General features: G+C 38.3%; 4 protein-coding genes across 6 annotated transcripts in view; 3 read left to right on the top strand and 1 right to left on the bottom strand.

Annotated features, from left to right (window-relative positions):
* Positions 1-12,870, bottom strand: part of LOC144666424 (uncharacterized) — a 74,018-nt gene extending 61,148 nt beyond the window's left edge. Inside the window, exons 1-3 of the mRNA XM_078527858.1 lie at positions 12,412-12,870; positions 11,852-11,969; positions 10,287-10,412 (exon numbers count right to left, since the gene is read on the bottom strand). Of these exons, the coding sequence (XP_078383984.1) occupies positions 10,287-10,412; positions 11,852-11,969; positions 12,412-12,861 (694 nt within the window). The 5' untranslated portion in view covers positions 12,862-12,870. The remainder of the gene's footprint in view (positions 1-10,286; positions 10,413-11,851; positions 11,970-12,411) is intronic.
* Positions 1-26,504, top strand: part of LOC144666343 (uncharacterized) — a 75,531-nt gene that overhangs the window by 33,301 nt on the left and 15,726 nt on the right. Inside the window, exon 6 of one of the 3 annotated variants that reach the window (XR_013573170.1) lies at positions 23,069-23,206. The exons of the other annotated variants lie outside the window; for them this stretch is intronic. The gene's annotated coding sequence lies outside the window, so the exon portion shown is untranslated. Of the gene's footprint in view, positions 1-23,068; positions 23,207-26,504 lie in introns of those variants that run through there. 3 annotated transcript variants of the gene reach the window in all.
* LOC144666428 (uncharacterized) lies at positions 298-22,934 on the top strand. The gene is made up of 2 exons (XM_078527863.1): positions 298-301; positions 22,206-22,934. Exon 2 carries the CDS (start codon positions 22,218-22,220, stop codon positions 22,869-22,871), a length of 654 nt encoding a protein of 217 aa, XP_078383989.1. The 5' UTR covers positions 298-301; positions 22,206-22,217; the 3' UTR covers positions 22,872-22,934.
* Positions 15,095-26,504, top strand: part of LOC144666335 (uncharacterized) — an 84,345-nt gene continuing 72,935 nt past the window's right edge. Inside the window, exon 1 of the mRNA XM_078527742.1 lies at positions 15,095-15,560. Coding sequence (XP_078383868.1) covers positions 15,332-15,560 — 229 coding nt within the window. The 5' untranslated portion in view covers positions 15,095-15,331. The remainder of the gene's footprint in view (positions 15,561-26,504) is intronic.

The raw sequence follows: 26,504 nt of genomic DNA, 5'->3' as shown, positions 1-26,504 counted from the left end.
ACGTACATACTGTAGTAAGACGCTTGTGTTTAGTGTCTCATAAGGCATGGAACAATGAAGAAAGTTTGAAGTAAACGAGATGCTAACTAAAGTATTTTTCGTTTTCTTCACGATGTAGTCACTTGTGATGTAGATCGCGACGTTTCGACTGCACACTGCTAGTCTTCATCAGGCGATAAGGTCGACTGGTCAGGTGTAATCTTATAAAGCACGCTGCTGCGCTGTGATTGGTTGGTTTTCAACAGCTGTGATTGGTGCACTTCGATCTTCGCTGTTCCGGTGTGCTGTTGTTCCCTTTGCGGTCCGCTGTCGTTCAGTTCTCCTGGTGTTGTGTTTTTTGATCGTGGGTATCCATGCTTGTTAGGGTGAAGTCTTACCTGAATTGCTTCTTTCGAGCCTATTTGACCCTACGTGTGTACCAGTGTGGTTCACGATCAATAACCTTTGCCCCATTCCAAACTGGGTAGTGTCCGGTGTAGTGGATGTGCTATGAAACGGCGGAGGTCTGGATACGGGCGAGTCGGATGTCCTGGTCGTGTCCTTTGATCCTGTCTTGCATAGGTCTCCCAGTTTCGCCGATGTAAACTTTGCCGCACTCAAAGGGAATTCTGTAACTGACAACGCCATCTTGCTAAGTGGGATCAACAGCGTCTTTCGACCGTACTGGGTGTGATCTTAATGTAGTTTCCGACATGAAAACAGCGCGTACGCCTTGTTGTTGTAGGGGGTCAACTGGGGATTGTTTTAAGATCAAAATTTCACCATTTCATAACAAGGTATTGGGACAATTTTTCGCTCTTCCGTAAATAAACGCACTTTTCATCGACAGCTCATGCATGTCGTTGTGCGTTTGCCTGTCACCTGGCTAACCCAGAAGGCTCCACAGTTTTCACTTGCTAGACGAGCTTTGATCCCATCAGGAAAGGGGAGTTGCGAGATAAATACAGTTGAATCCCGATAACTCGAACCCTCAGTAACTCAAACTCACGCTAACTTGAACCTTTTGCGATTCCCCTTCAGGTCATTTTCTTACTAATTTTACCATCGATAACTCGAACTCCCGATATCTCGAACCTTTTTCGATTTCCCTTGAAGGTTCGAGTTATCGGGATTCGACTGTATGCACTCTAGAAGTTCATAGATGGTATATGTTGTGTCTGGTGGAACACTCAAAAGATAGCGAATTGAAGGTTTATTAATCGGGCGTGGCCGATTTATAGTTTACCCTTTGGTCGTCCTAGAGCATAGTCTCCTGTCGGCCAAAAAGACGGGGATAGCTTGGGGTTGCTACAAAACCGCTACGGGTGACGCATACCGCAATGGTTTTCATTTTAGTTTTGACAGGAAATCGTTGCAGGCACACGTGGTCGACTTTTGGGTTAATGTGTAATCAGGTTGTGTTTTTTTGCTTCGGCGGAAGGACAGAGAAAAAAGCTTACGGGGCAAAGTACAGTATAGGGGCCCAGTTCTCGGCCACTTTTGACGTAAACTTGTATTTCTTACCTCAGAAGAACCGCAGGAACTCGAAATTTCTCCCAGAGCTAGCTACATTATTCAGCTTTTTGGTGAAAAGCTATCGACCGGTCAAAAATTAATTTGCCCGAGCAATAATAAAAATAAAAGCTCCATTTGTGGGCCCAGTTCTCGGCCACCTTGGCCCAGTTCTCGGCCACTAAAAAGCTTGTGCGTAATTATCTGTAAAAAAAATGCTCAATTAATTTTCACAGTCATAAAATCACTCTGTAAACCTATTTATGTTATATCGATCCCAAACTATTTTTATGAGGCTTTGTTTTACTTTAGAAAAGAAGGATTTTAACGCGCCTAGTTGCCTATGTGCAGGTTCTGGCAAAACCGCATTGTGTGACCCGTGCATTTAGATGGTTTATTTTGCAGTGAAAAGGTCTTGAAAGATTTAGGTGTTGTAGAAATAATAGACAAGACAAGAGTCAGCTCAAAACTTAGAGATAAGATTGAACTTTATTTTTAAAACATTTATTTCTTTCATTCTGGCAGCAGCAGATGAAATTATATTAAAAACCAAGCGCTAAGCTGTGAGCGAGCAGGGTGGCCGAGAACTGGCAAATACGCAAACGTCGCAAGAAAAAAATTCGAAGTAAATTAAGACCAAAAAATACAACGGTTCAACGAAAAGTTAACTAAAGCAGAAAGCTGAATTATTCTACGTTTCACATGCCAAAAATTAGCTCGTATGGTGGGGGCTTTTGGATAAAATACGAATTTAACTACATCCATGAATTTTAAGGAGCCGTAAACAAACAAATTTTTCGGGAATGCAAATTCACCTACCTCCGCGTAAACTCGACGTGTGAGCTTTCTATATCGAATTGAACGATCAAACTCAAGATACTTAAAGCACATGAATCAGTCTATCGTTTGAAGGAAATACCTTTTTCTTTTAATTCAACTGGAGTGTGAAAAAACGCGTTAAACACAAAGTGGCCGAGAACTGGACCCGGCCGAGAACTGGGCCCCATACTGTACTGATATTCACCATTGTGAAATTGCACTTACTTTGACAAGTTAAAGTTATTTTTGTAAATGAAAAAGGTAACGTCATTGATGTCACGCAGTGTTTTTTTTAGCAAACTAGATTGTTTGCTGGTTTCTGACTATGAATGGGGGTGTGATCTTGCGGTATATTTTTTGAGCCTGACTCCGCCGTAAAACTTTTTTTTTATTTAGCAAGAACTGTGTCGATTTTCATTTCTGAACAATTGGTCGTCAAGTCGTTTGTCACAAAGAGTAGAATGTTTGTACAGCATGTTTTGGAATTATTTTAGATTTGGTTAGTAAGACGCTTCTGAAGACCTGAGCAAAACATTGGGAATGTACAGTATTAATAGGAACTTGAATGGAATTTTTCACAAGTTGGATAAAGGTATCAACTGAAAAAAATGGACTTCAAAATGAGAACTTGGATTTTGTTGTAATTAAATTTTATCGCGGATTGGATGCATAATATCACGGCTTTGAAAGTCTTCAAATAATTAGAAAGGTTCCTTTCTTCCTTTTGATCTTATTGTTATTTTCATGTATTGATTATTCGAAAGTGGTTTTCGTTGATACGAAAAAAAAAACGGGTTTTCACTGAATTGCTTGAAGTATTTTTAGACGTGATAATATTGGCTTAATCAAATTACATTGTGCACGAAATATTTGTTATTCTTTTGTCTTGAAACTTTGAGCAAATTGAAATTTTTGTTTGACAGTAGTGTATGAAAGGCATTTTATAGAACTGAATAAAAAATAAGAAACATTGATAAAGGTTATTTCAAAGATTTATTTTGCCTGATTTTGAAGGGTTTCAGGAGTTTTAAAGAGTGCTGGTAAACGGCTGTATGTTGTTTGTGATTACGGATCTTATTTAGTTCCGAACGCTCTAATTTTTGAAAGGTTAAAACAGGTTAAAACCGGGCGGTTTCATGAGTTTTTTGGGTAGAAAAGTACGGTAGTGGTCAAAAAAAATGTTTAGAAAGGAATGACTGTAGTAGCACGTAAGTCGGAGGTTTGTGTGAGTCACGGGGTATAGTATGCGTGAGCTGGATTTCCGGCGTCATAACGGCATGTTTTGTTTACTGAAAGATACACTCGACGTTTAGTTAGCTTAGTCGGCTTGGGAAACTATTTTAAAAATGAATGTTGTAATAGTTAATTAATCGGGCGTGGCCGATTTATAGTTTACCCTTTGGTCGTCCTAGACGATAGTCTCCTGTCGGCTAATAATGACGGGGATAGCCTGGGCCAATCGGTTTCATTTCAGTTTTGACAGTAAATCGTTGTAGGAACAATGGGTCAACTTTTGAGTTAATCTGCAATCTGGTTCTCTTCTTTGCTTCAGCGGGAGGACAGAGAAAAAAGCTTAAGGGGTAAAGTACTAATAATCACCATTGTGAAACTGTAGTCGCTTTGACAAGTTGAAGCTATTTTTGTAAATAAAAGGGGTAACGTCATTCATGTCACGCAATGTTTTTGTGGGCTGGTTTCTACAAAAAGCAGTGTGATCTGAAGGTACATTTTTTTGAGGCGGACTCCACTTTAAAACTATTTTTTAATATTTAGCAAGAAGTATGTCGATTTTCATTTCCGCACAGTTGAGCGTCAAAGTCGCCTGTCACAAAGAGTAGAATGTTTGTACAACTTGGTTTGGATATATTTTAGATTTGACTAGTGACGTTAGTAAGACACTTCTCAAGACGTCAGCAAAACATTGGCAATGTACAGTATTGGTGTGAACTTGAACGGAATTTTTTACGAGATCAGTAAAGCTATCGAATGAAAAGATGACTTGAAAATGAAAACTTCGATTAATTGTAATTAAATACCAATTGAATTTTAGATGAGAAATTCCCGGAAGTGACATCTGTGTTCAAAATAGGAATTTTTGTACAACATAAAGTTCCGAAAAAAAGACCACATGTTTTGTAAAAATCACAGACAAACCGTGATCAGGAAAACAAAACAGGCCAATGGGTTTTATTCACGAAAATACAACTTTCTTAAAAACAAGACAATGGAATCGAATTACATTCCACACGAAATTTGCATACATTTGAACTTGCAAAAAAAAGAAGTATCTCTGCCGAGACATAATAGCGAGACCTTACATAAATAATTATTGTATTCTGATCTGATTGTTATTTTTATGCATTAACTATTTGAAAGTGGTTCTCATCGATGAAAACAAAACGGTTTTTCATTCACTGCTCGTATTTATAGACGTGAAAACATTCGCTTAATCAAATTACATTCTGCACGAAATATTTTGTATCCATTTGTCCCGAAACTTTGAGGAAATTGAAATCTTTGTGGACAGTACTGCATAAAAGCAGTTCATAGAATTGAATAAAAAGATAAGAACCATATTGATAAAGGAAATTTTAAAACTTTATTTTGGCTCATTTTGACGAAATTCAGGATTTTCAATGACTGCCAGTAAACGGCTGTATCTTGTCTGTCTCTAACGATTTTGCTATATATGGTTTCGAACGAGCTAATTTTTCAACATGATATCATGGTAGCGGGCAGAAGTCGGTTCGTTCTGAATTTTTCAATACGGTATACAAGTTACAGGTCAATATACAGACCCTCTGTACAGTAAAAAACGTTTTGGGAACAAACCATTGTGAACTTATTTTCTATGTTGATCAGTAAAAATCCTTAGTACGACATGGGGTTTGTTATCAAGTTCGTTAGTACGTTAATACTGCAAGGTGTATAACCTCAGAGAATTATTATCAAGTGTGTTTTGTTTTATTAGCGGTTTATACTCTAAGGTCTTGGTATGGGAGATCAAAATTAAGGCAAATTTCTGTTATTATCTGATTGCTTGGCACAGATTAGTACGATACTGAATTGGTTAGGAAATGTAAACAAACATTAAATTGAATGAGAGTAGAAAGGGAGGGACAGGTGGAGGTGAAAGGCTAAGGAGATGGAAAGGGAGGGAGAATTAAAATCCATGCTTGGTTATATCACGCAACCTTTGACTTCTGTTGTTTTCTCACAAGAACAAAACTTAAGGTGGGGTTCTACCTGAATTTGAATGGAACTTTAAGAGATTTAAAGAAGGGATTGAAGAAAAGAATGGAAACACCTTCAAACAGTTGACCCCCTCGCAAGAGCACTCCGGGTTGTCAGGAGACTGTTTGGTGTCCGTCCACCAATTTTTAACTTCAAATTCAAATTTTAAAATCACATTAAATCTTCAATATTTCTTATTTGTCTAAATTTTACTAATCCTTTGAGAAAAACTATCGCCTCCCAGACATCCCCCAAAATCGTCCAAAAATTAACAAAATATTGCAAAACAAATATATATGGAATAAGTAAAGCTTTTTTGGATTCCTTGAAACGCGGCTGAAATGGTTTTCAGTGTTTTCCAGCCCTTATACTTTGGGTCAGTACTACTGTTCTTCACCAGTTGCTATTACAGTAATGGTATGAAACAAATACCTAATCATTGGTCAATAAGTTGTGATCATTTTCTTGACAATAGTAGTTACCTGATTAGGAGTTGTATACTGTTCCATTAAAGTGTAAGGGCTGGAAAATACTGAAATGCGTCAGCCACCTAAAGCGTTGGAAAAATTGGTCTTCAGGTAAAAACCCCGCCTTTATTAAGTATTGCGAAAAGGCTGCACTTTGCTTAGTGTTACAAATTTATATTTTCTAGATGTCTAGTTCAATCGTTCATTTGTATTGTGCGAAATATATTTTTATAAATTGAGACCATTAAGTAATAATGCAATCTTGAAAACATTCCAGATTTTCATTATTAAATAGAAACACGAAAAATTCAAATTTGGGAAAACAAGCCTGTCAAAATGACGTTGCCATGGTGATTTCAAATTACTGGCACAATAACTAATCCTACCAAATTATTGCGAGATAAATTCTAGATAAACGCGCAAAGTTTGGCAGCGTTTGGTTAAATCTTGAAAAAGTTATAAGCGTCCAAAGTCAGCGCGGACCTCAAAAGCGCCCCCCCCCCCCCCCCCCCCCCCGGCCTGAATAGGTTTAAGTAACTGTTTTCCAGTGATTTTTACTGTACTGTACCCTGCCTTTCAAATCAAAACAGATAGCTAATTATTAAGCGCCCGATTTTAAGCTTCTCAAGCTTCTCAAGCTTCTTGTTCTGGAGCATATGCTCTCTCCTGCAGTCTACATGTTTTGGAAATATTGGGTAGTCTTTTCTGGATATATTGTTATACCACTACCACCACCACCCCACCACGCCCCCACCCTCCATCCCCCTTGAGCTCTGGCCAAACCTGTTTCAACAAGAAAAAAAAACTTTTTTTATAATTGATCAATCACCAACAACCAAACTTAAGTTAAGAATTAACATGACATAAGCTAAATTAGTACATGAATTAGAAGAAACTTTCCTTGGAAGATCACAAATTTATTTTAGTTAAGATGATATAAAATTTTCATGCGTTTATCATCTACCATCTTCACATATTTATCATACATGCTACCATTTATTGAAATATTTTTTGTCACAAATAAATCAACAATGTACATTGTCTTAACTTATTTAATGCATTTGTGATAACATCCACAATCAACAAAGTTTCGTGTAAGGGGGTCGTGTAACATAGCACTGAAGCAACCTTAAATCCAATCTAACTTGGAACCATCTTTGTCATCACTTTAAAACTGGGGAACAAATTTTCAAAATGCTCAGAACGTTTAGCTGCACCACCAAAAAGATGTTCTTATAATAAAAAAGAGTGTATCACACGTTGAATTCATTGAAAAACGTTCTATCGAAACCTACGTAACGTTGTTAATCAGCACTTATTATAACATATTCAAAAAAGATGTTCTTATAATAAAAAGAGTGTATCACACGTTGAATTCATTGAAAAACGTTCTATCGAATCCTACGTAACGTTGTTAATCAGCACTTATTATAACATATATTTCTTTAACAGAAAACTTAGAGTTCAAGCGTACGTATTTTCTCGATTAAAAGCCCCCGGCGTTAATTTCAAACTAAGCCTGTTAGACCCGGCGTTTTTTTTGAGTCATGCAATTTATTCAAGCCCGGTGTTCATTGAGCAAGGGGTTTTATACATTACTTTTGACAAACATATATCTTGCTTATATACCTACAGCTTATTATACCACAAACGAAAACCTGAGGGGCCTACATTATTATAGGAAATTAACGCTTGTGTAAATTAAGGTATTTGAAATTAACGCGACTTAAACTAACGCGAATCGAAGGAAATATCACTTCCCAATAAAGGAAATTAACGAGAAAGAGAGGGTAAGGGAAGGAAGGAATTTGACCGCTTCGAGCAACCACCCGGACGAAATAATGCTTCTTCCTAGGGAAACGGAAATTAAGGTCGAAGAAATTAAAGTAAACAAAAATGAACGACTTAAATTAATTTCAACAAGCGTTAATTTCCTTAAGTATTTTCAACCTAACCTTGAAGGACAGGCGTTTATTCTGTACCCGGCATTTAAACGAGAAAATACGGTAATCTGGAACATGAATTTCTTGGAGATGTAGCTTATTTGTGATTAATCCTACTCAGCAAATCCACAGATTTAATGTGTACGACTGGGATGGAGCGGTATGATTAAAAGCGTCATAACCACAGGGGCGGATCCAGGATTTTTTAAAGGGGGGTGGCTGTTCATAAACTTTTTTGTAGTATCTTGTTTAAGCCCCAGTTTTTTTATGGGGAGGGGGGTATCAGGCTTTTAGGCAGGATTTTTAAAGTGGGAGTCCCAATTATTTTGTGCCAAAGACCCATACGTGGGGCTGCATGCTCCATGCCCCAAGAGGGGTCGGGGGGTATGCCCCCAGAAAATTTTTTTAAAAAAGTGAAGCCTCTTAGACGTGATTTCCGTGATTCTGAGCAGCTTTAAACGTCTTTCAATTAAGCTATTAAACCGCTGTTTTTCCCTGGTAATTGACAAAACTACTCTTATCTCAACTTAAAATGTCAGTTTAACATTGAATTATATTTGGGACAGAAACTCTAGTTCTTACGAACAGTGATTGAAATTTGAAGTTGAACTTACGAACTTGCACAAAAGAACAGATATGGGTCGTTTTGTTCACCTGACAAGCGTGGAAATTTTTGGCCCCTGGCAAAGTTGCCTTGCTAAGGGGGCGGATGTTAACAAATATTTCAACTTTTTTCCATAGACTAAAAATTTTATGTAAGCTTACTTGCTGCAAAAAATAAATGTGAAATTACACTGGCTGCCTGCTTAACGTATGTACTTGCTGCAAGAGCAAATAGCAACTAGCCTATCAAAAAATTACAACACTTAAAGTATTGCTGTGATTGTACTTTTACTTGCATGCTGAAATACCACTGGTACTACAAGCTTAAAGTAATATTACGGCCCACAAGGTAATTGCGAAATGGGAATGACATATATATACTATAGTTGGCAGACTGGGCAAGACTGCCTGGGCCCCAATACCTAGTTTCTGATTTAGACAAGCATCACCATCCGCTGATGCTTCCCATTAACACTTTTTTCACCTTACCCAGTGTCATTGTCCTTATTTTCTATTTTTATGTGGATTTATTTTTCTTGTGGATCAAGGGGGGTGGCTAGCCACCCAATCCACCCCCCCTGGATCCGCCCCTGAACCAAAGCGATTTCAAATCAACAAAAGAAGCAGAGCCAGTTTCTGTTATTCCAATCCCGTGATCAGCACGTGAGCAATCACTTCCTCCTCCACCAATCATCATCACTGATCCGTCACCACTACTAGTGCTAGGAGTAAGTGAGTCACACCAGAAGCCGATCTTGTTGGCGCTTTGGATGTTTCCACTGCACTCAGCCTGTTGAAACCCGTCTGTTGACTTGTACTGACCGCCATATTGAACCGAACAGCTTCCCAGACACTTGTCATTGGCCCAAACTTTACCATTTCTAAAGTCGCCATAACTTGTGATTTTAGATCGGAATGTTTGTCCAGCCAAACAGTTACCTGTGGTCTGTAACAAAGGAGTGTGACTGGGGTCATCACTGCGCGTGATCATAAACTCTTTGCCACTGACCAACCAAAAGCCGTGTGAGATCATGTCAGTGTTAATGGACGGATCTGTTGTTGTTCCCATGGCAACTTTCTGGTCATACCACCAGTACCCATTGTCATTCATCCAATTCTTATCATCATTGTTCGAGTATCGAGCAATAAGAGTCCATCCTTTGCTGTCATCCGTCATGTGGCAGTACACCTAATTAGAGACGAGCGAATTATTATTGGCGGGGTATCATTGTTCAGAACTGAAAATGTCTAAAATATTGAAAACAGATTGGCGGGGACTGGCAAAGAGTGAGTTGCCATGGCAACAGAATTCTATTATAACTGTAAGTGTGCCAACTGTAGAACTATAAGTCTGCCAAGTTTCATCGGACTCTGCAGCAAATTGACCAAGATAATTCAATTTTTTTATTTGACATAAAATTGGGTTGATTAGATGACGACATCAGTCTTCTAATTTGCATATTTTATGCTTATTTAACCTTTAATATCTCATGAACTAAAACAGATATTTTCAAACGAAAAACGCAATTTTGAATCTTTGGTTGAATTTTCCATGATACGCCTTAAATTGAAAGGGGTAAAAATTTGATCATAGTAGCATTTTAAAAGTTACACATAACAGTACATAATACTAAAAAAAGTTTTATGTTGATCTGACAAGTTGGTTTGTTTTTAGCGCGCTGTACTAATACAAAGAACTGAATTTCTTGTTGATTTTATATTCTCTCACTGCAAGTTGGTAATGGCTTCTTTATCATGCTTACCTTTAATGACAGGCTTCCATTTCCTAACAGGTATTCTCCACTTGGTAACTTCTGGTTTGCCTTCATTTGAACCTCATCACATGATGAAGCCTCTGAAAGATGATTAAAAAGTTAATAAAGTAAGCACAATGTTTTAACAGTCGTATTTTTTTACTCATATTGTTGCGCAATCATTCAGCATTTTCATGACAGCTTTCTTATTAATAGTTGTCACAAGCACTTTTCTTATTTGTCAGGGGAAAGAAAATGATATTCATATTAATGAATAACAACACCGTTGGAGTTAATTACTTCATTGAAATGCCGACAATTATGCCACACTCCTGGTCTTAAATATTCGTATATTAACCCTTAAAATACCACGCTTCTGGGATTTTTTCAGCCGTTTTCTGGGCTTAGGCAATCTTTTGAATTTCGTGATTGCATATAAGAAGCTTAAGTCATTAATATGCGCTGTTTCAAAACACTGAGGGCTCAAAATTTTATTGTGACGTCAGTATTCAGCCGTTGCTTCTTTCATAAGCGAGCACACGGGCTCGAATCTGGCAAAATTTTCGTTTATAAGTGTTTTTCCGAGTCATTTTCCACTGCAGAAGCCCCCAGGCTGGCGTCATTAAGCTAGAATGGTGGGTAGAGGCAAACTTCTGAAAGAAACCAGAGGTGAGAGATGATTTGACGATGATTGGAACGCCAAAAACATTTGTATCGGAACATGGCGGTTCATGAATGAAATTGTCTCTCTGGCCGTTCTGTGGATGGATTCCGAGACCTGCCAAGGCAATTTGGACAACTTTTGACTTCCAAAGAATGCAGTCGGTGCAGTATTTTGCCGGTAGGATTGGGTGGCTCTATGAAATAGAGGTAGGTGGACTTGCATTTCGCCGACAAGGCAGTTTTACCCAGGCATTCCTTTCGGTCACCAATAAGGAAATTGCAGGTTTGCAAGCATTGCTCTAATCGAATGGTAATTGCTCAGTTTGCTGAAAGATTGATGATCATTTTTCTTGGTGAACAGAAAGAAATAGGCTTGAAGTCTGCTGCAAATGTACACTTTTGAATTCAGAACTACTTTTTCATTAAAAAAAATTGGAGGCAAAGATGTATGTTTTTTGTTGTTGTCCTGTGGAGTAAAAAACGGGCATTTTCGGATTTGCTGCAGAAAAAACAGCCATATATAACGGAAATCTAGAGCTGTAGTCAGTTAGTTTGCTTTAAAAGCTATGAAAATAATCACTTTGCCAGAACAATGGATCATTACTATCATGTGCCCAGATATGCGAAGGCTGCAGATTTTTTAATCACTGCTGGTATTTTCTACGCAAATATGCGTTGTTGGTAGTTTAAGGGTTAAATAGCCAACCTATAACAATCTCGTGTTAGTCCAGAAATTGTTTTATTTTTCTGCCATCTCTGACATCGTTTATTGCATGACATTCTCTTTGAAATTATAGCACAATAACCGAAATCGTATTTTCGAGAGGTGTACGACATATTTTTTTTAACATTAGTGCAAATTGAAACAGTTCCTTACCGATTTTAGTTTCACATTTTTCTCCAGTCCAAGGTAGTTTGCACGAACATGAAAATGTTTCTTTCCTTTCATCAGGCACACACGAGCCACCATTGAGGCAGCCGGTCATGCGACATCCCTGAAAAGTTTAAATAAGAACAAAGAACCGTGGATGTCAAAGCACACAAATACAAATGCTAAACGACTGCCAATTTTAAACAGATGAATGCATGCTTTATTCTTCTTCCTGTGCACCTGCCGATTTTCGTTTTTCGCTTTCACGCCGTTGTGTCGAGAAAACTATGATGAAGACATATTTCAAAGTAAAATGGACTGTTTACAATTTTTAAACCACGTTTAAAGTGCGTTCAAGAGTACTTTGCGACCCAAGTTAGTGATAAAAAGACTTAACGCAACCTAACTTAACTACTTGTAGTCGCATTTCGATGTTAGAGCGTATAAAAACACTTTTCTAATGTGAACCTGGCTTATGCTTTTCCAGTGCGGCAAAAACTGTTCAAACAAACCACAGGTTAAACGATTTGCTTGTGAAAATTAGCTAACAACAAATAAGAAATTACCTTTAAAAGCAAAGAAAAAGTAACACCCTTTTGGTCATCAAATTCGGTGTTTGCGTCGATGGCCCCGTGCTTGTTCAGTTCGCAAGTTCCTTTGCCGTTCCTCTTCGATGGAAGCTTGAAGTTTGTGGAAGTACACCAGGAATTTCTCAAACATGAATAGCCGCACGACAACAAACTGGGAGACTCAAATCGTTTAACGACGTGGCCTTTAAGCCGCTTATTTTCCTGCGTTGTGTAGAGTGCTGAACGAGAAGGTGTAGAGTCATCCTTGGCGGCGAAAACGGCGATATTTACTATTCTTTGAAACAGGACAATGAGCAAAACCTTTTTTGCGTCCATCACTGAACAGGTGTCGGTACGGAATAGAAAGAGACTTTCAAAGTTTATTTTTAAGGAGGGGTTTTGATCTTGCGTTAATTTTAAATTTAGCTCTATGGAGAAATAAGACATAACAATTGGTCTTTTTGTGTCAGTTAAACATTTGGGGCGGTCCATTGGTTGTTAGAGTGAAATGGTGGGGGGAGGGGGGCGGGGTATGAACGGGCGTTCTTGTCGTAAATGTGATTGCAATTGACATTATAATTAAGTTTTCATATAACGCGCGCTCTGATTGGCTGAAACAGTGTACTTTATCAGAGCCCAGATGTACGGAGGAAATGTCACGCCATCGACCCAATATGGCCGACCAATTCCCGAACGTCTCTCTCGGGTTTTGTCTTGACCCTGACATCTTCTTGGACCTGAAAAACGAGAATGAAAACGAGCTTTTAGCGTCAGTTAATTTAAAATGTCCTGTTCCTAACAGCACAGATTGCACGGCGATAGAAAGTGAAATTTCGGTACAAGTAAGTAAGCTTAACAACAAAACAACCAACCAAAGATTTGTAAACAACTCAAGGCCAAAATTGAAGACATTATAACGAAAGCAGAAACGAAAAACACGAAAGATAGTACAAAATGGGCTATCCGTGATTTGGAATATGAGTTTCACATTATTTAAGTACGGAATTTTAGATAAAACACGCACAGCTACATTTTCGTGTAAAAAACAAAACAAACAAACAGCAATTCAAAAAACAGAAAACTAAAATAGCTAGCGAATACACACACACAATTCAGACTTATCACACACTGAATAATTTTTTTCTGGCGTTTTCAAAACAGCTTGGTGCCGTGAAAGAAAAATTGCCAAACATGAGCCTTCACAAAATGACTAACAAAGAAGCGAGACAACAACCTCGGTAAATTCTACGCCGAAGCTCGAACAAAAGACGGTGAACTTTACTCGAGGTCATCGCTTCTTGGATTTCGCGACGCTATCGAGAGACACCTAAACAATCCACCCCTAAACCGAGGAATTTTTATTGCAAAAGGGGTTGAATTTCAACCTTCAAACAAGCTGCTGCAAAGTTAGGAAAAATTGAACAAGCGCGAAAACAAAGAAAACATCGAACACAAGTTTACCTGTCATTCCAGAAGCAGACCTCCAGAAATTAAAAACCTCCAATGCAATTCAGAAAGACAATCCTGTTCCTATATCCTTTCCAGTGTGATGAATGGAAGGCCACAGCAACCACAGCAGCCGACTCAGTCTAATTTTTCCCTTTGAATCCGATGGTTGTAAATGATTTGCCAAACACGCCGCACGGCCGCAGCATTTTGTGAAGTACCAGCCACAAGCTTTGAGCAGTTTGTTTTTCTAGTTGTCAAGTTAACAACGTGCAAGTTTTCATGGGCCATAATTCAGCCGGTTTTCACTGAACAGTCTACTTTTCTATCCTGTGTTGTACTAAAAGTCCTAAGAACTTCAAGGACTCGTGTTAAAATTTTGATTCCACTTGACATTTTCAGCTTGTGGATTACTGAACTTTGATGGTTTCAAACTTGATGGTTTGACAGCTGTTGACAGCTGATGTCTTATTCAACCAATCAAATTATTTTAACCATTCTAACAAGTTTTGTGATTGGCTAATTGTTGCGTACTTTATCAGAGTACAGATGTACGCTGACGCCACTTCTATTCGCTTGAAAAAAGTTTGTTTTGAAAATTGCGCGAATTCGTGGGGAAATTAATGAATTTCTTAATTATAAAACAAATAGAGAAGCCTCGGCTGTGCTCTGTTCTGTTGTAAAGCACTTAGGAAGCGACTAGAGCACTCAAGAAGTAGGGAGAAACACTCGCCTATCGGCTCGCGTTTCACCCTACACTTCTTTCGTGCTCTAGCCTCTTCCTGCGTGCTTTACAACAGAACAGAGCACAGTCGAGGCTTCTTTATTTGTTAAATAAAAATTATTTCAAGGTTTACAAGTGGACATATTTGTTAATTTGACATATAAGAATTAAGGAAAGAGGTAGTCACTAAAATTGTTTTGAGGTGGGTTGGGGCAGATGGGGTCTTTGAGTGTGGCGATTAACAAATTACAATTTTGCAAAGGCTTGACATAAAAAGCAAAAAAAGTCACGTAATGCGCCAATCGTTAGGTTTAGGGGCAAAAATATTTTCGGAAGGGTTTAGAGCTTAGGTTTATAGTCAGGAGTACCCGTGTGATCCGATATTAAACATATGGTGCTATATTACTCTTACAAAACAGAACAGTCTCATTTCTAAGAAGTCTATACATTTTAGACGAAATGACCCCTGCAGGATTCTGAAAATACAGCCTGCTTGATCACGTTCTGAAAGTAATGACAAAAAGCTACAAAATGATATGCATGTTAGGAAAAACAAGACATTATCTTCCTCGCCAGGTTAAAGTTCTCTACAAACGATCAGAGATCAATTAACAAAGGTTTCCGGCGCTTTACAGTTATGTCTTGGCATGTCCCGTATGACAGGAACATGAAACTGCTGAAGGGAAATCAAACAGTTAGCACGCAGTCGAGCTTCATTGAACAACTGTTTGTTAACTGGAATCCATCATGGACGCAAACAAGAAATCTTCCGCCAAATGTGGCGACGTTCTCCACAAAGGTTCTTCGGTTCTGTCCCTTATTTCCATGTTGTTGATTGCGGCGCTGTTTCTGAGAATGGAGTCGATAAACAGGAAAACAGAGATGAATGAATTGCGCATTACGAATGTCGAAAGGCGCATCGAGATACGATCACCGCAGACAACAGATCACAAAGACGAAATGGAAACGCCAGAGAGTAAGTAGAAGACATTTTTCATGATTAGAGTTTCGATAGTGTACCGAGGGAGAAACACGGCAGACATTTACCTGATTTTCTTTAGTGGAATGCTGTGATTTGGGAAATATAATGACTGTTGTTTTCGGAGAGAGGGGGGAGGGACAGGAGGGTAAATCTCACTCCTCCCTACTTTTTGCGCCAATTTCTGCCTCCTCCCTACTTTTTGCCCCAATTTCTCCCTCCTCCAGACTTTTTTAGCAAAATTTTCTCCCTCCCCTCTATTTGTTTTAGCTAAAATTTCTCCCTCCTCCCTAATTTATTTGGCCATTTCTCCCTCCTCCCTATTCTGTACCTCCCCCCTCCGGAGAGGTAAAACATGTCATTGTGGGTGATAACGGCATCTTCAATTGTCGGATAAACCTGCTTGAGAATTTGGGCAACGAGATCTTTGTTCTCTTAAAGTTTATTCCACTTTAATATTTAGCTAAGAAATGTCAGACAGTGTTAGTTAACACAAAATTGATATTATCCCTTTATAAGGCCCTAAACGATATGGACAAACAGAGCAACAACAACCCGTATAATGTCATGTGTAGGAGCTTAGTTTTATTCTTGTCGGGCCCAGGGTTTGAACTCTTGATCATAACTTACAAGGTGAGTACAAAAATGTCTGGCTTATACAGTATGGAATCTCTCCTTGGAATTGATCGAGAAATGTTTGTTTTCGGCAACAGTAAGGGTAATCTTAAGATATACGTGACTGATCGAATGACAGGAAGTGTGTGTTTATAACTTCAGTGATCCGGTGATACTTTAACCAAACATCACGTATCGCTGATATCAAAATAGACCATTGGCGGCCCATACAAGCGGAAATGGTTATGAGAATATCGAGACGGACTTCTTTTCACTCAAAGTTAACAACACTTACGTCATTTGTATAAATCGTCGTCTCCGCGGCTCAAAAATGGCCAATTTGAGCGATTTGGGCTTTGCGTTGCAACGAAAAAATGATGAGATCTACGACACTCGCATCTTTTGTCAAAATTCTTCTCAATTCGCAGACATAAACAAGAGGAACATTTTTGTGACGCACGAAACAGGAAGAGACGTGATCCCCATCTCGCATCACACATCACGTTTCGCGTATCACTCGTCACGCATGATACGTCTCTTGCAATTGAAGCAGTACCCAAGTTAAGGTCGCGGGGGACACCTTAGGCTCATCATTATGCATTTATTTAAAGCGTATGCACGAAGTACAACGACTCACATCGACAACTTTACGAGATATTTATGACTGGAGAAAAATATGGGCGCGTGCGCGTGATTTGTAAAAAATCCCTGTTTCTTTGATATTTTAACCAATTTAAAACAACACTTAGCGATATACGTTCATATAGATTGTAGGAAGTCTTTGAGCTTATTTTTATTTAAATTTTACTATTTCTGCAACTAGTGTACTCAGAGTAATCACAAAAATATTCGGCATAAACAATCGTGTCCTTTTTGAAAACGCATTGTTCTCACCATAAAAGCGTGGAATATAATTACCATAATTACATCTCTCCTTGGCAAAATGATCGTATTTAGGTCGGGACACCTTCGGAAATCTCAAAGTTTGGACTTTTCCGACAATTTTGTGGCAGAGAATACAGCGCGGATACAGAACTTCATGACTTGCCACTGCAGATAGGTAAAATATGAATACTGTAGTGTGTCATAACAGAAGCGGAATTTTAAAAGAGCGCTTTTAGAAAGAGGTAGAAGACATTAATTTCAAATTTGCGCACTTAAACCGCCATAACTTGCTGGCAAACTTTAAATTAAAAAATCCGCTACTGTTATGACACTCTAGAGGTATTGACTGATTAGTTTTTGTCAAAATCGCAGTGTGCTGTCTCCTACTCGTTCCGCAAACTCTGCCACAAAATCATGTTTTTCCCAATTTGGCACTAACGAGGCTATAACATCGCCGTAAAATGCAATCTACCAAATAAAATATGACATTCACAATCTTTCATCATTTCGTTATGTCTCTGTAAATTTTGAGCTTAATCGCACCCATAACAGCCGAGAAATAAGCGTTTTAAAAAATGCAGGTCAAGCAAAATTTCCCTTCATGAATTTATTCATGCTGTTGGTATCCCCCGCGACCTTAAGTTAGAGATTGATTATTTTTATTTCAATTTCTTTTGGTACTTTTTTTCGTTATCATTCACCGACCAGGCAAAAAGACCGAGGAATTTAATGAGATTAAACAGTAGTTCTGAAAAGTGGCTAGCAATGGCTAATGGCCCTTACATCACCACGACATCTACAGTCATGATCACAAAGAATGTACAAATTATTTATTGATTACATTTGTTTATTTTTATTTTTTTTTTCTGTCGCTGTACATGTGTAGATGCTCAGAATGCCATGGAAGCACATCATCATCACAAGGATAGAAGAAGTGCACAAACACCAGATGTGCAGACAATATCACTACAGCAAGTCCACAAAGAGATCGACAGGAAATTGAGTCAAGTTTGCAGTACCACAGGCAAGATTTGCCAAGTTGGCCCGCCAGGACCCCCGGGAGACCGTGGAGCTCACGGGTATCCTGGATACAAGGGAGAAAAAGGAGCCTCTGGGATACCGGGCCCACAAGGACCTTTGGGTCCTACAGGAGCTCAAGGCCCAAATGGAAAGCGAGGACCTCAAGGACCCCAGGGAATTAAGGGTGTAATGGGCGAGGAAGGACCCGTTGGCTCCCCTGGGGTAAAAGGAGATGTTGGGCCGATGGGCCGTCCAGGAATAAAAGGCTTGATTGGCGCAAAAGGAAACAAAGGCAACAAGGGCTCGATGGGACTCCAAGGCCCGAAAGGAGAATGCATCATTTCCCCAAAGATCAATGTATATCCAGTGTCGTTGGATGTCTTTATCAATGAAACGGCGACATTTTATTGCTGGGTTGATGGTCAAAGATCTAATCAGATAACGTGGAGTAAGCTTGGAGGTACCTTGTTCAACGATACTTCTGTGAAAGATGGCATATTGAGTATTAACAATGTACAACGGTCTCATGATGGATCGTACATGTGCACGGCATACACTGGTCATGGAATTCTGAAGACTTTTAGTACTTTAAAAGTGAAAGGTATAAATCGTTTAATCTTTTTGATGAAATGACGTAAATATAAGTCTATTGACGGTTTTTTTTTCCTGTTTCTTGCTTTTTTAGTTCAAAATTATTTGATTATGTTATTTGTTTCTTTTTTCTATATGTTCCCTTCAGTTTCTCTTCATTCATAAAAGATACTAATTATTCGTTTAGTTTTATACTTGCTTTTCTAGACTCGCGTCACAACTATTGACCTTGATGATGATGTTTTATTTGTTTTTCTTACTCAGAGCCGCCAGTATTTACCAACAAACCTCCTTCCCAAGTTGTTGCTCTGCGAGGATCTTCTTTAAGCCTCTGTTGTGAAGCTACAGGTTCTCCTCCTCCTAGCATTGAGTGGTTACGTGCTCAAGAGTCTTCTCATTCAACATTGGCTTTTCATGAGAGCGCATGTCTTGAAGTCAACACGGCTAAGAAAAACAGAGAAGAACATTATATTTGCCGGGCAACAAATCAATTTGGAATAAAGGAAACCGTAACAGCCGTAGTGATTACTAATTTAATAGGTTACGATTTCTGTATCAGTTACAGCTTGTAGATTGTATTCTTAATCTACGGTCCAACAACCACAAAAGTGACTTTTATGTAACAAGAAAATTCCCAACAACCAAAATAAGTTTGTTTTAACACGAATACAGGCAGATGATGATGTCTCAGATGATGATGATGACGAGATTTTCTTTGACCTATTAATTAACTTCACTTTTTTTGTGTATTACTTCGAAAAATATCACTACTATTTCTACTTGGTTACGTTTTTTTTTTTTGCTTTTTTTATTAGGTTCGTGTAACCAGTTTCAGAAAGTACACCCGCGGAAATCAGAGGATGGTATCTATCTTGTAAATTCCCAAGGCACTCATACCTTCGCGGTAAGATCAAATTTTAATAACGCGCGATTCTGTAATGATTATCATTTTTCGTGAACTTTACTCTTAAGGTGATTCCAATGAATTCATATTTACGTCATCTTGCGCGCAGGAGTGCGCGTGAACACAGAACATCATGAGGTTTTCGACAGGGAAATCAATGGTCATTTTATTTTAAATGAGCATGATGATCCCCTTTTTATTACATGATTGTAACGAAAAAAACGGCTCCCTATGATATATCTAAGTTTTAAGAATTTTTGATTTCCCGATTTTGAAATATTCCCTTTGAATCTTCTTCATTAAGATCCGTTTTTACGTGTTTCAATGGAAGCACATAGTTGCTTCAATAGCCCTTTTGTTCCATTACTTTTGTTTTTTCCGCAAAATTTCGGTGTTTTACTGTAACATTAGTTTTGTCACTAAAGGAAGATATTCATATTCTACGTCTATCAAAAAATTCGGTATGTATGAGCGCCTCCTAACCAAGGCAAGGATTTTTTTTTAATATTGCTTTTATAAACTAGCAAAGTAGTTCTAAACTATAGTTCTAGAGCACGAAAATAAACATGTTGACCCCATCGTTTTATTTCATTTATTTGATGTACTAGTTATAATTAACAACCTGCAAAGTTTTAAAAGATTTTGATTACAAATTATTTTTTCAATGGAATCACCTTAGGCCCGGTTCAGACGCCGTACTTCACATGAGCCGAATCGAATTAGTTTAATTAAGTTCATGTGAAGTACGGCGTCTGAATCAATTCGGAACGGCTGATTGAATTCGGATTGGCTCAGCCGTTCTTCACGCCTAGCTCAGCCGGGAATAACGGCTGTGGACCGGCTTTGATTCAAACGCCGATCTTCACATGAGCCGAATCAAATGCATAAATTATTAAAATGTATTTTTTTTTACCACAGAGCATGCGCTAAAGGATCCAAAATGGCGGCTTGGAGGGCAAAACATGCTTTAAGCGAAGAAGTTGATATGTGTAGTTCGTGCTTTGACTCTACAAAATACTCCTGCATTAAGTGCAAGATTCCAATAGCAATAAGTGCAAGAACCCACGAGCACATTTGGATGTGGCGTTTCGGCTCGAGAAAACAACAGAAGCAAACTGAGAAGGCAAACACTCATCAGCTGTCGCCTTCTCGTCACAATGTGATTCAATACAGTCTGCATCCTTTTTCTTCTGTTTGCCGCCCTCTCCATCATAGTTCTCAGTAGAAACTTCGATTTAAGGCGACGCACGTGTTTGTTAACAGCGTCCGCCATGTTTTCTACTTCGCATAAAACCGCTGGCAATACTATAATTAAGTACGGCTGAATTAATCTCGGCGTCTGAATCAATTCAGCCGATCTAAATAATTTAGGTCGGCCCAAAAACCTAATTCGATTCGGCTCATGTGAAGTACGGCGTCTGAACCGGGCCTAACAGAACAATTTCTTGTTATTTAGATTCATTCAAATTCTAGTATGGCGTCAAGGGGGATTTAAACAAAATAAATTATTTATTCATCCCTTAGTAATTTCCGGCTTCTATCTTACATGGTTCATCGTATTGAAGTAAATTCTAATTTCTGCTGAAAAACTGTTTATTGTATTTTATTTTAAATTTATTTATTTTTTTTTTTTTCATATTAAAGTCGGCTTACCTCCGCTTCGATTAGTTTAAATTAATGCTAGCGACGAAGGGGAACGTTTCCTAATTAGGCTTTATTCACGATAGCCGCCATGTTTGTTTTCGCTTTATAATGTAGATTAGACACGCGATTTCTGTGGGGACAATCAAGCTGAAATAGACAAATTTCAGCTGGTTTCTTATTATGTCTGATTACTTTTTTCACACCATGCTTTAGTTTCAGTTTTGTTATAAAAAAATATTCTAAGTTTTACGAAATTTCGGCGCTTTCATAAAAATTCAACGGCTTGCGTAGCTAACGAGTTAAGTTATCGGGCAACTTTTTTTCAAACTTACCTTAATAATGGAATATTATTCTATAACCTGGATCTCAAATGTCATTTTTGCGCAGATAGTTCACTATTTGGACTAGCCGATTTTCCGAGAAACGGCATCATTTCAATGTTTGCTCCCTCTCAAAACACGTGGCTAATCTGCATTATAATATAAAAACAATCAGGGCGGCTATCGTGAATACGGCCTATTTTAAAGAAATCGAAAATGCACAGAATTATCCTTCCCTTCCAACGCTTTTTAGGACAACTGCTGACATACCAATTCGGAACACAAGTGTTTTATATTTAGAGGTATAGACACGCATATAAAATACATGCAAGAAAGAAAAATGAAGACAAAGAAAGAAAGATAAATGTGGCCCGAACTACATAGGTTTTCGTTGCTTTTAGCCTTATTTGTATGTATTATTCATTTTGATTATAAAAGTTCCAAGGTTAATGATTTTGAATGGAAAACGAACAAAAAAAGTTATTTTTGGTATTAGTTTATTTGTTTGTTTGCTTGTTCTATTATCCGCTGAACTGGCATTCGGGCACTAGGTGTATCGGTGAAGTGTACACTTTGCTAAGGAACACATATTTCGATCACATTTTAGAGAATTGTGTACCTTTTCTTTAAATATAGACTAAAAAGATTACTGTTTTACGATAGGTTTATTGTCACATGACATCCGATGGTAAAGGATGGACTCTTGCTGCCAGTTTCTCAAATAAAGATAACAAGAACTGGATGAGTGACAGTGGTAACTGGTGGTATGACCAGCAAGTTGCCATAGGAACAACAACAAATCCATTCATTAACACTGATATGATCTCACCAGCCTTTTGGTTGGTCAGCGGCAGCGAGTTTAAGATTACGCGCAGTGATGACCCCAGTCACACTCCTTTGTTACAGACCACAGGTAACTGTTTGGCTGGACAAACATTCCGATCTAAAATCACAAGTTATGGCGACTTTAGAAATGGCAAAGTTTGGGCCAGTAACCAGTGTCTGGGAAGTTGCACGGTTCAATATGGCGGTCAGTACAAGTCAACAGACGGGTTTCAACAGGCTGAGTGCAGTGGAAGCATCCAAAGCGCTAACAAGATCGGCTTCTGGTGTGTCTGGGATTATGATGGATCCGTGATGATGATTGGTGGAGGAGGAAAAGCTTGTAAACGTGCTGATCACGGGATTGGAATAACAGAAAGAGACGAGGCTTCTTTTGTTGAACAAGTCAATGAACCGGAATATGACTTTGGTTATTGTCCTGCTACTGGTTCTTGTTCTGGAAGCGCCGTATCCCAGTCTTACTCGTTAAATCTGTGGATCCGTTGAGTAGGATCAATCACAAGCTACATCATCAAGAAAGTAACGTTCCTGATTATGTTTAGACTCAAAACTTGCTGTTAAAAATGAATTAATAGTAAATGCCTATTAACAATGTTAAGTAAGATTTCGATAGGACTAATTTTAATTAATTCAATTGTAATACACTCTTTTATATAAGACCATTTATTTGGGGTACAGCCTAGCGTCTTAACATTTAGATAATTTGAGCTTGACAATATTTTTAAAACGCTCTTTTGTCAAGTTTCAATTCCAAGCGGTACTTCACTAAATCATTCAAAAACATATTCAGATTGTTCACTTACATTTTCAAGTGACAAGGATGGTTCAAATTTGGATTTAATTAATGTTAGTTTATTCGTAAATTGACAGGTCTTGAAAATTATGATAGGAATGTTTAGGTTTTGATTGATGTATCTTTATTTAGTGGGTTAACTTAATTCGTGACCAGGGAAATGATTGCAAAAATGATTTGTTAGGAGAAAACACATATAAGCACCGATTGTAAAATTACGTTGTTAGAACTAAAACAGCTTAATGGTAGGCAAGAAATAAAAATTGTAAAGTAAGGCAATACTATAAAAAATTAAAAACGTAATTTGAGTTCAGTTAAGTTTTCCCACAGCTTGGTTACCTCCGCCAAAGGAGTGAATATATCGCTGGGATAAAAAGATATAAAAAGCTTGATAAAGAGACATTGTAAACGATCCGTCACCTTCACCCAACACGATGCTGGATGAAGATGTTGTCTCGTTAAGTTCAGTCAGAACTTACACCTCCATCTGTAAGCTACACAACAGAGAACAAACAGTTCGATACAGTGGAATCCCGATTTCTCGAACGCGCGATAACTGTAAAACGTTTCCATTAGATTTGCTTCAGTCAGTCGAACACTGTAATGATGCTCCTTATTTCTCGAACCGCAATCTTCGTTTTCCTTGGAGGTTTCAGAGATGGGGATTCCACCGTACTAATTATTTTTTCCTCGATAAGCAGTTTCAAGATATCCTTTTCGCGCGTTTCTTTCTCATAAACGAGTTATTATATTGCCAAAGTTTACACAGCGCTGGTACTTAGGCTCTTTTCCCGCGCTTTGCATCATGACTGATTTGCTTCATTGTATGAGTGGCCTATATCGTTCCCACCTAATCGCCACGAAATTAGTCAACAATACTCAGATAGATTTCCCCTGCAGCAACACAGCAACAACAAGTACGCGAAGTACGTGAACTTACCCAAAAATTCCGATCCACCTTTTAAAAAAGGTGGATCGGAGAAGCTTGTTCCCATTTTGTCTTCTAATCAAACTGTAATATTGTTGTACTGACTAGTATTTGAAGGAGAATTTGAGCACAGGGATCATTCTCATCCTAAGTGGGATGCTAGTCCACCTTGGCATGGGGAGGCAAGCGTTTGGCTTGAGCTCGAGCCACAGTCCAGAATCTAGCACAGCCATCATCAATCCACATTGCCTCCATAATTTTCTCCAAAAATTTCGGTGAAATATAGGTGAAGTCGAATTTATACTTTGCTTGCATAGTCCGGAAAACTTTGGAAAAGGTCCTCACCAGTCGTTTGTTCACGCCGGTCAAACACCAGAAAAAAGACAAGCGTCAAGTATGACACGTAATTATGCTACTCTGTTGCTAATGGAAACACATTAACGTGCAGAAAGTTTTTATTTTCTTACAGGGTGCAATTAGTACACAATCATTACAAATGAAAGTGTAAGGTGCAAAGATAAGCAGTGACAGAAAAGTGTCCGTAAAGCGAGGTTACTTTGTACGAGAGCGTTTCACTTGGGTCACCAAAAAGTCAGTGTCCGTTGTCCGTATTAACCGGTGTACGTATTAAGTGGGTTTATGTAAGAAACAAACAAAACTGTCCGTAATAAGTGGGTGTCGGTATTAAGCGGGTGTCCGTAAAGTGGGGTTCCATCATGTAAGTTATGGCGACCTTAGAAATGAGCAAAGTCTGGGCCAGTAACCAGTGTCTGCGAAGTTGCACGGTTCAATATGGCGGTCAGTACAAGTCAACAGACGGGTTTCAACAGGCCGAGTGCAGTGGAAACATCCAAAGCGCCAACAAGATCGGCTTCTAGTGTGACTACAGTAATGGTGATGGATCAGTGTGTTGGAGGAGGAAATGCTTGTTCATGTGCTGATCACGGGATTGGAATAACAGAAACAAACCCTACTTCTTTTGTTCTCAAGGGAGAAGATAATGAAAGCGACTACTTATTTGGCTGTAGCCCTTTTAAACGAGACCCTCCATCCCAAACATATTCTCTTAATCTATGGATTCGTTGAATTAAACCTTATGCAAGCTTAGTTTGAAATTATTCTTAAGTAAAGTTTTTTTTTGCTAAGCACGTACAGACTGCAGTAAGAAGCTTGTGTTTAGTTTCTCATAAGCATGAAACAAGGAAGAAAGTTTGAACTAAACTAATTGCTAACTAACGCTAATACTGTACCTGATTCTACCAAAATTAATATAGTTTCATTGATTATTACATTTATTTTTTATCTATTAATTTATTTTTGCGGTTCAAAAGTGTTGTGTCATCGTATCTAATTTACAGTTTTGCTAGGCGACTGTTGTCTTACTGTATTGCACTTTTTAACAATATTTTTTCAACAATTTCGTTTACCATCTTACATTCTTTTACCATCCTTTCGGAAGGCAATTAGGGAACGAAGGCTAATAATATATATATAACACGACAATTTGATAAACAATGTTAACGTAATATATATATATATACAAGCAGCAGGTCGATTCTCCACGCGTTTACGCGAAAGAAAATTCTAGCATGTTTTTAAGAAGCAGGTGTACATTATATCGTAAAGCAGTAAGTGCGAGAACAGCATATCAGTAAAAGACGCGTGCACGCAGGAGAAAATACTTATTGGGAAGGAATTATTGTTAACATATATACAGACGGCGACAAAAAGTATCAACACATCTGTTGGGAGCCAATTGGTCGATTATTTACTTGAGCTAGAATTCAAAAGGAAGAGCTTTGGCTGGCTAGTTTTTAATATTCAATTTCTCTGACGCTCATATTTACTTAACTTGCCCCATTGTTGCCAGTCCGCATTTTGTGGCATTTGACTGAACCCTCGATAGCCAGACGAACCCCAACAAAGTTAGCGCATCATAAAAAAAAAAATTAAAGAAGAAACCAAAATGCAGTATGCTTTTGTTTTTTCCACTACTCTGCTATTTAAAAAAAAACGAAACTCGAAGATCGCCTCCCAACATATATGTGCCCATGTTTCAATCGACATTCAAAGTTCATCTTCTAATTCACTTAACCTTCACCAGTTTTTATTTTATTTAAAGCCAATAAAATAAGGCGGTTTTATATTGATGGATACCTTAACTAAAGGTACACCAATCCTGTTTGGAAAATTAAACATATCGTTTTACTTGAAAATTCACTGACATTCTGCAGTCATTACAGGAAAAAGATGTCATAATTTGGCTTAAACAAATAGCTGCAAATCTTAATGTCAATAGAAAGCATATGTTGGTGTCTTAGAAAGGCAGGATGGATCCATTTTTGTGGGTTTCAGATCACGTAATGTAATTTAACTCTCACAAAACTGTCGCAGTTTT

This window comes from Oculina patagonica, chromosome 9, assembly GCF_052425735.1.
Source record: "Oculina patagonica isolate OP01 chromosome 9, crgOcupat, whole genome shotgun sequence".
Taxonomy (NCBI): Eukaryota; Metazoa; Cnidaria; class Anthozoa; order Scleractinia; family Oculinidae; genus Oculina; species Oculina patagonica.
This window is presented reverse-complemented; position numbering and strand designations above follow the sequence as displayed.

Excerpts from the sequence above, each read along its gene's own strand:
- LOC144666428 (XM_078527863.1), top strand. The coding sequence starts at position 22,218 with ATGACATCCGATGGTAAAGGATGGACTCTTGCTGCCAGTTTCTCAAAT.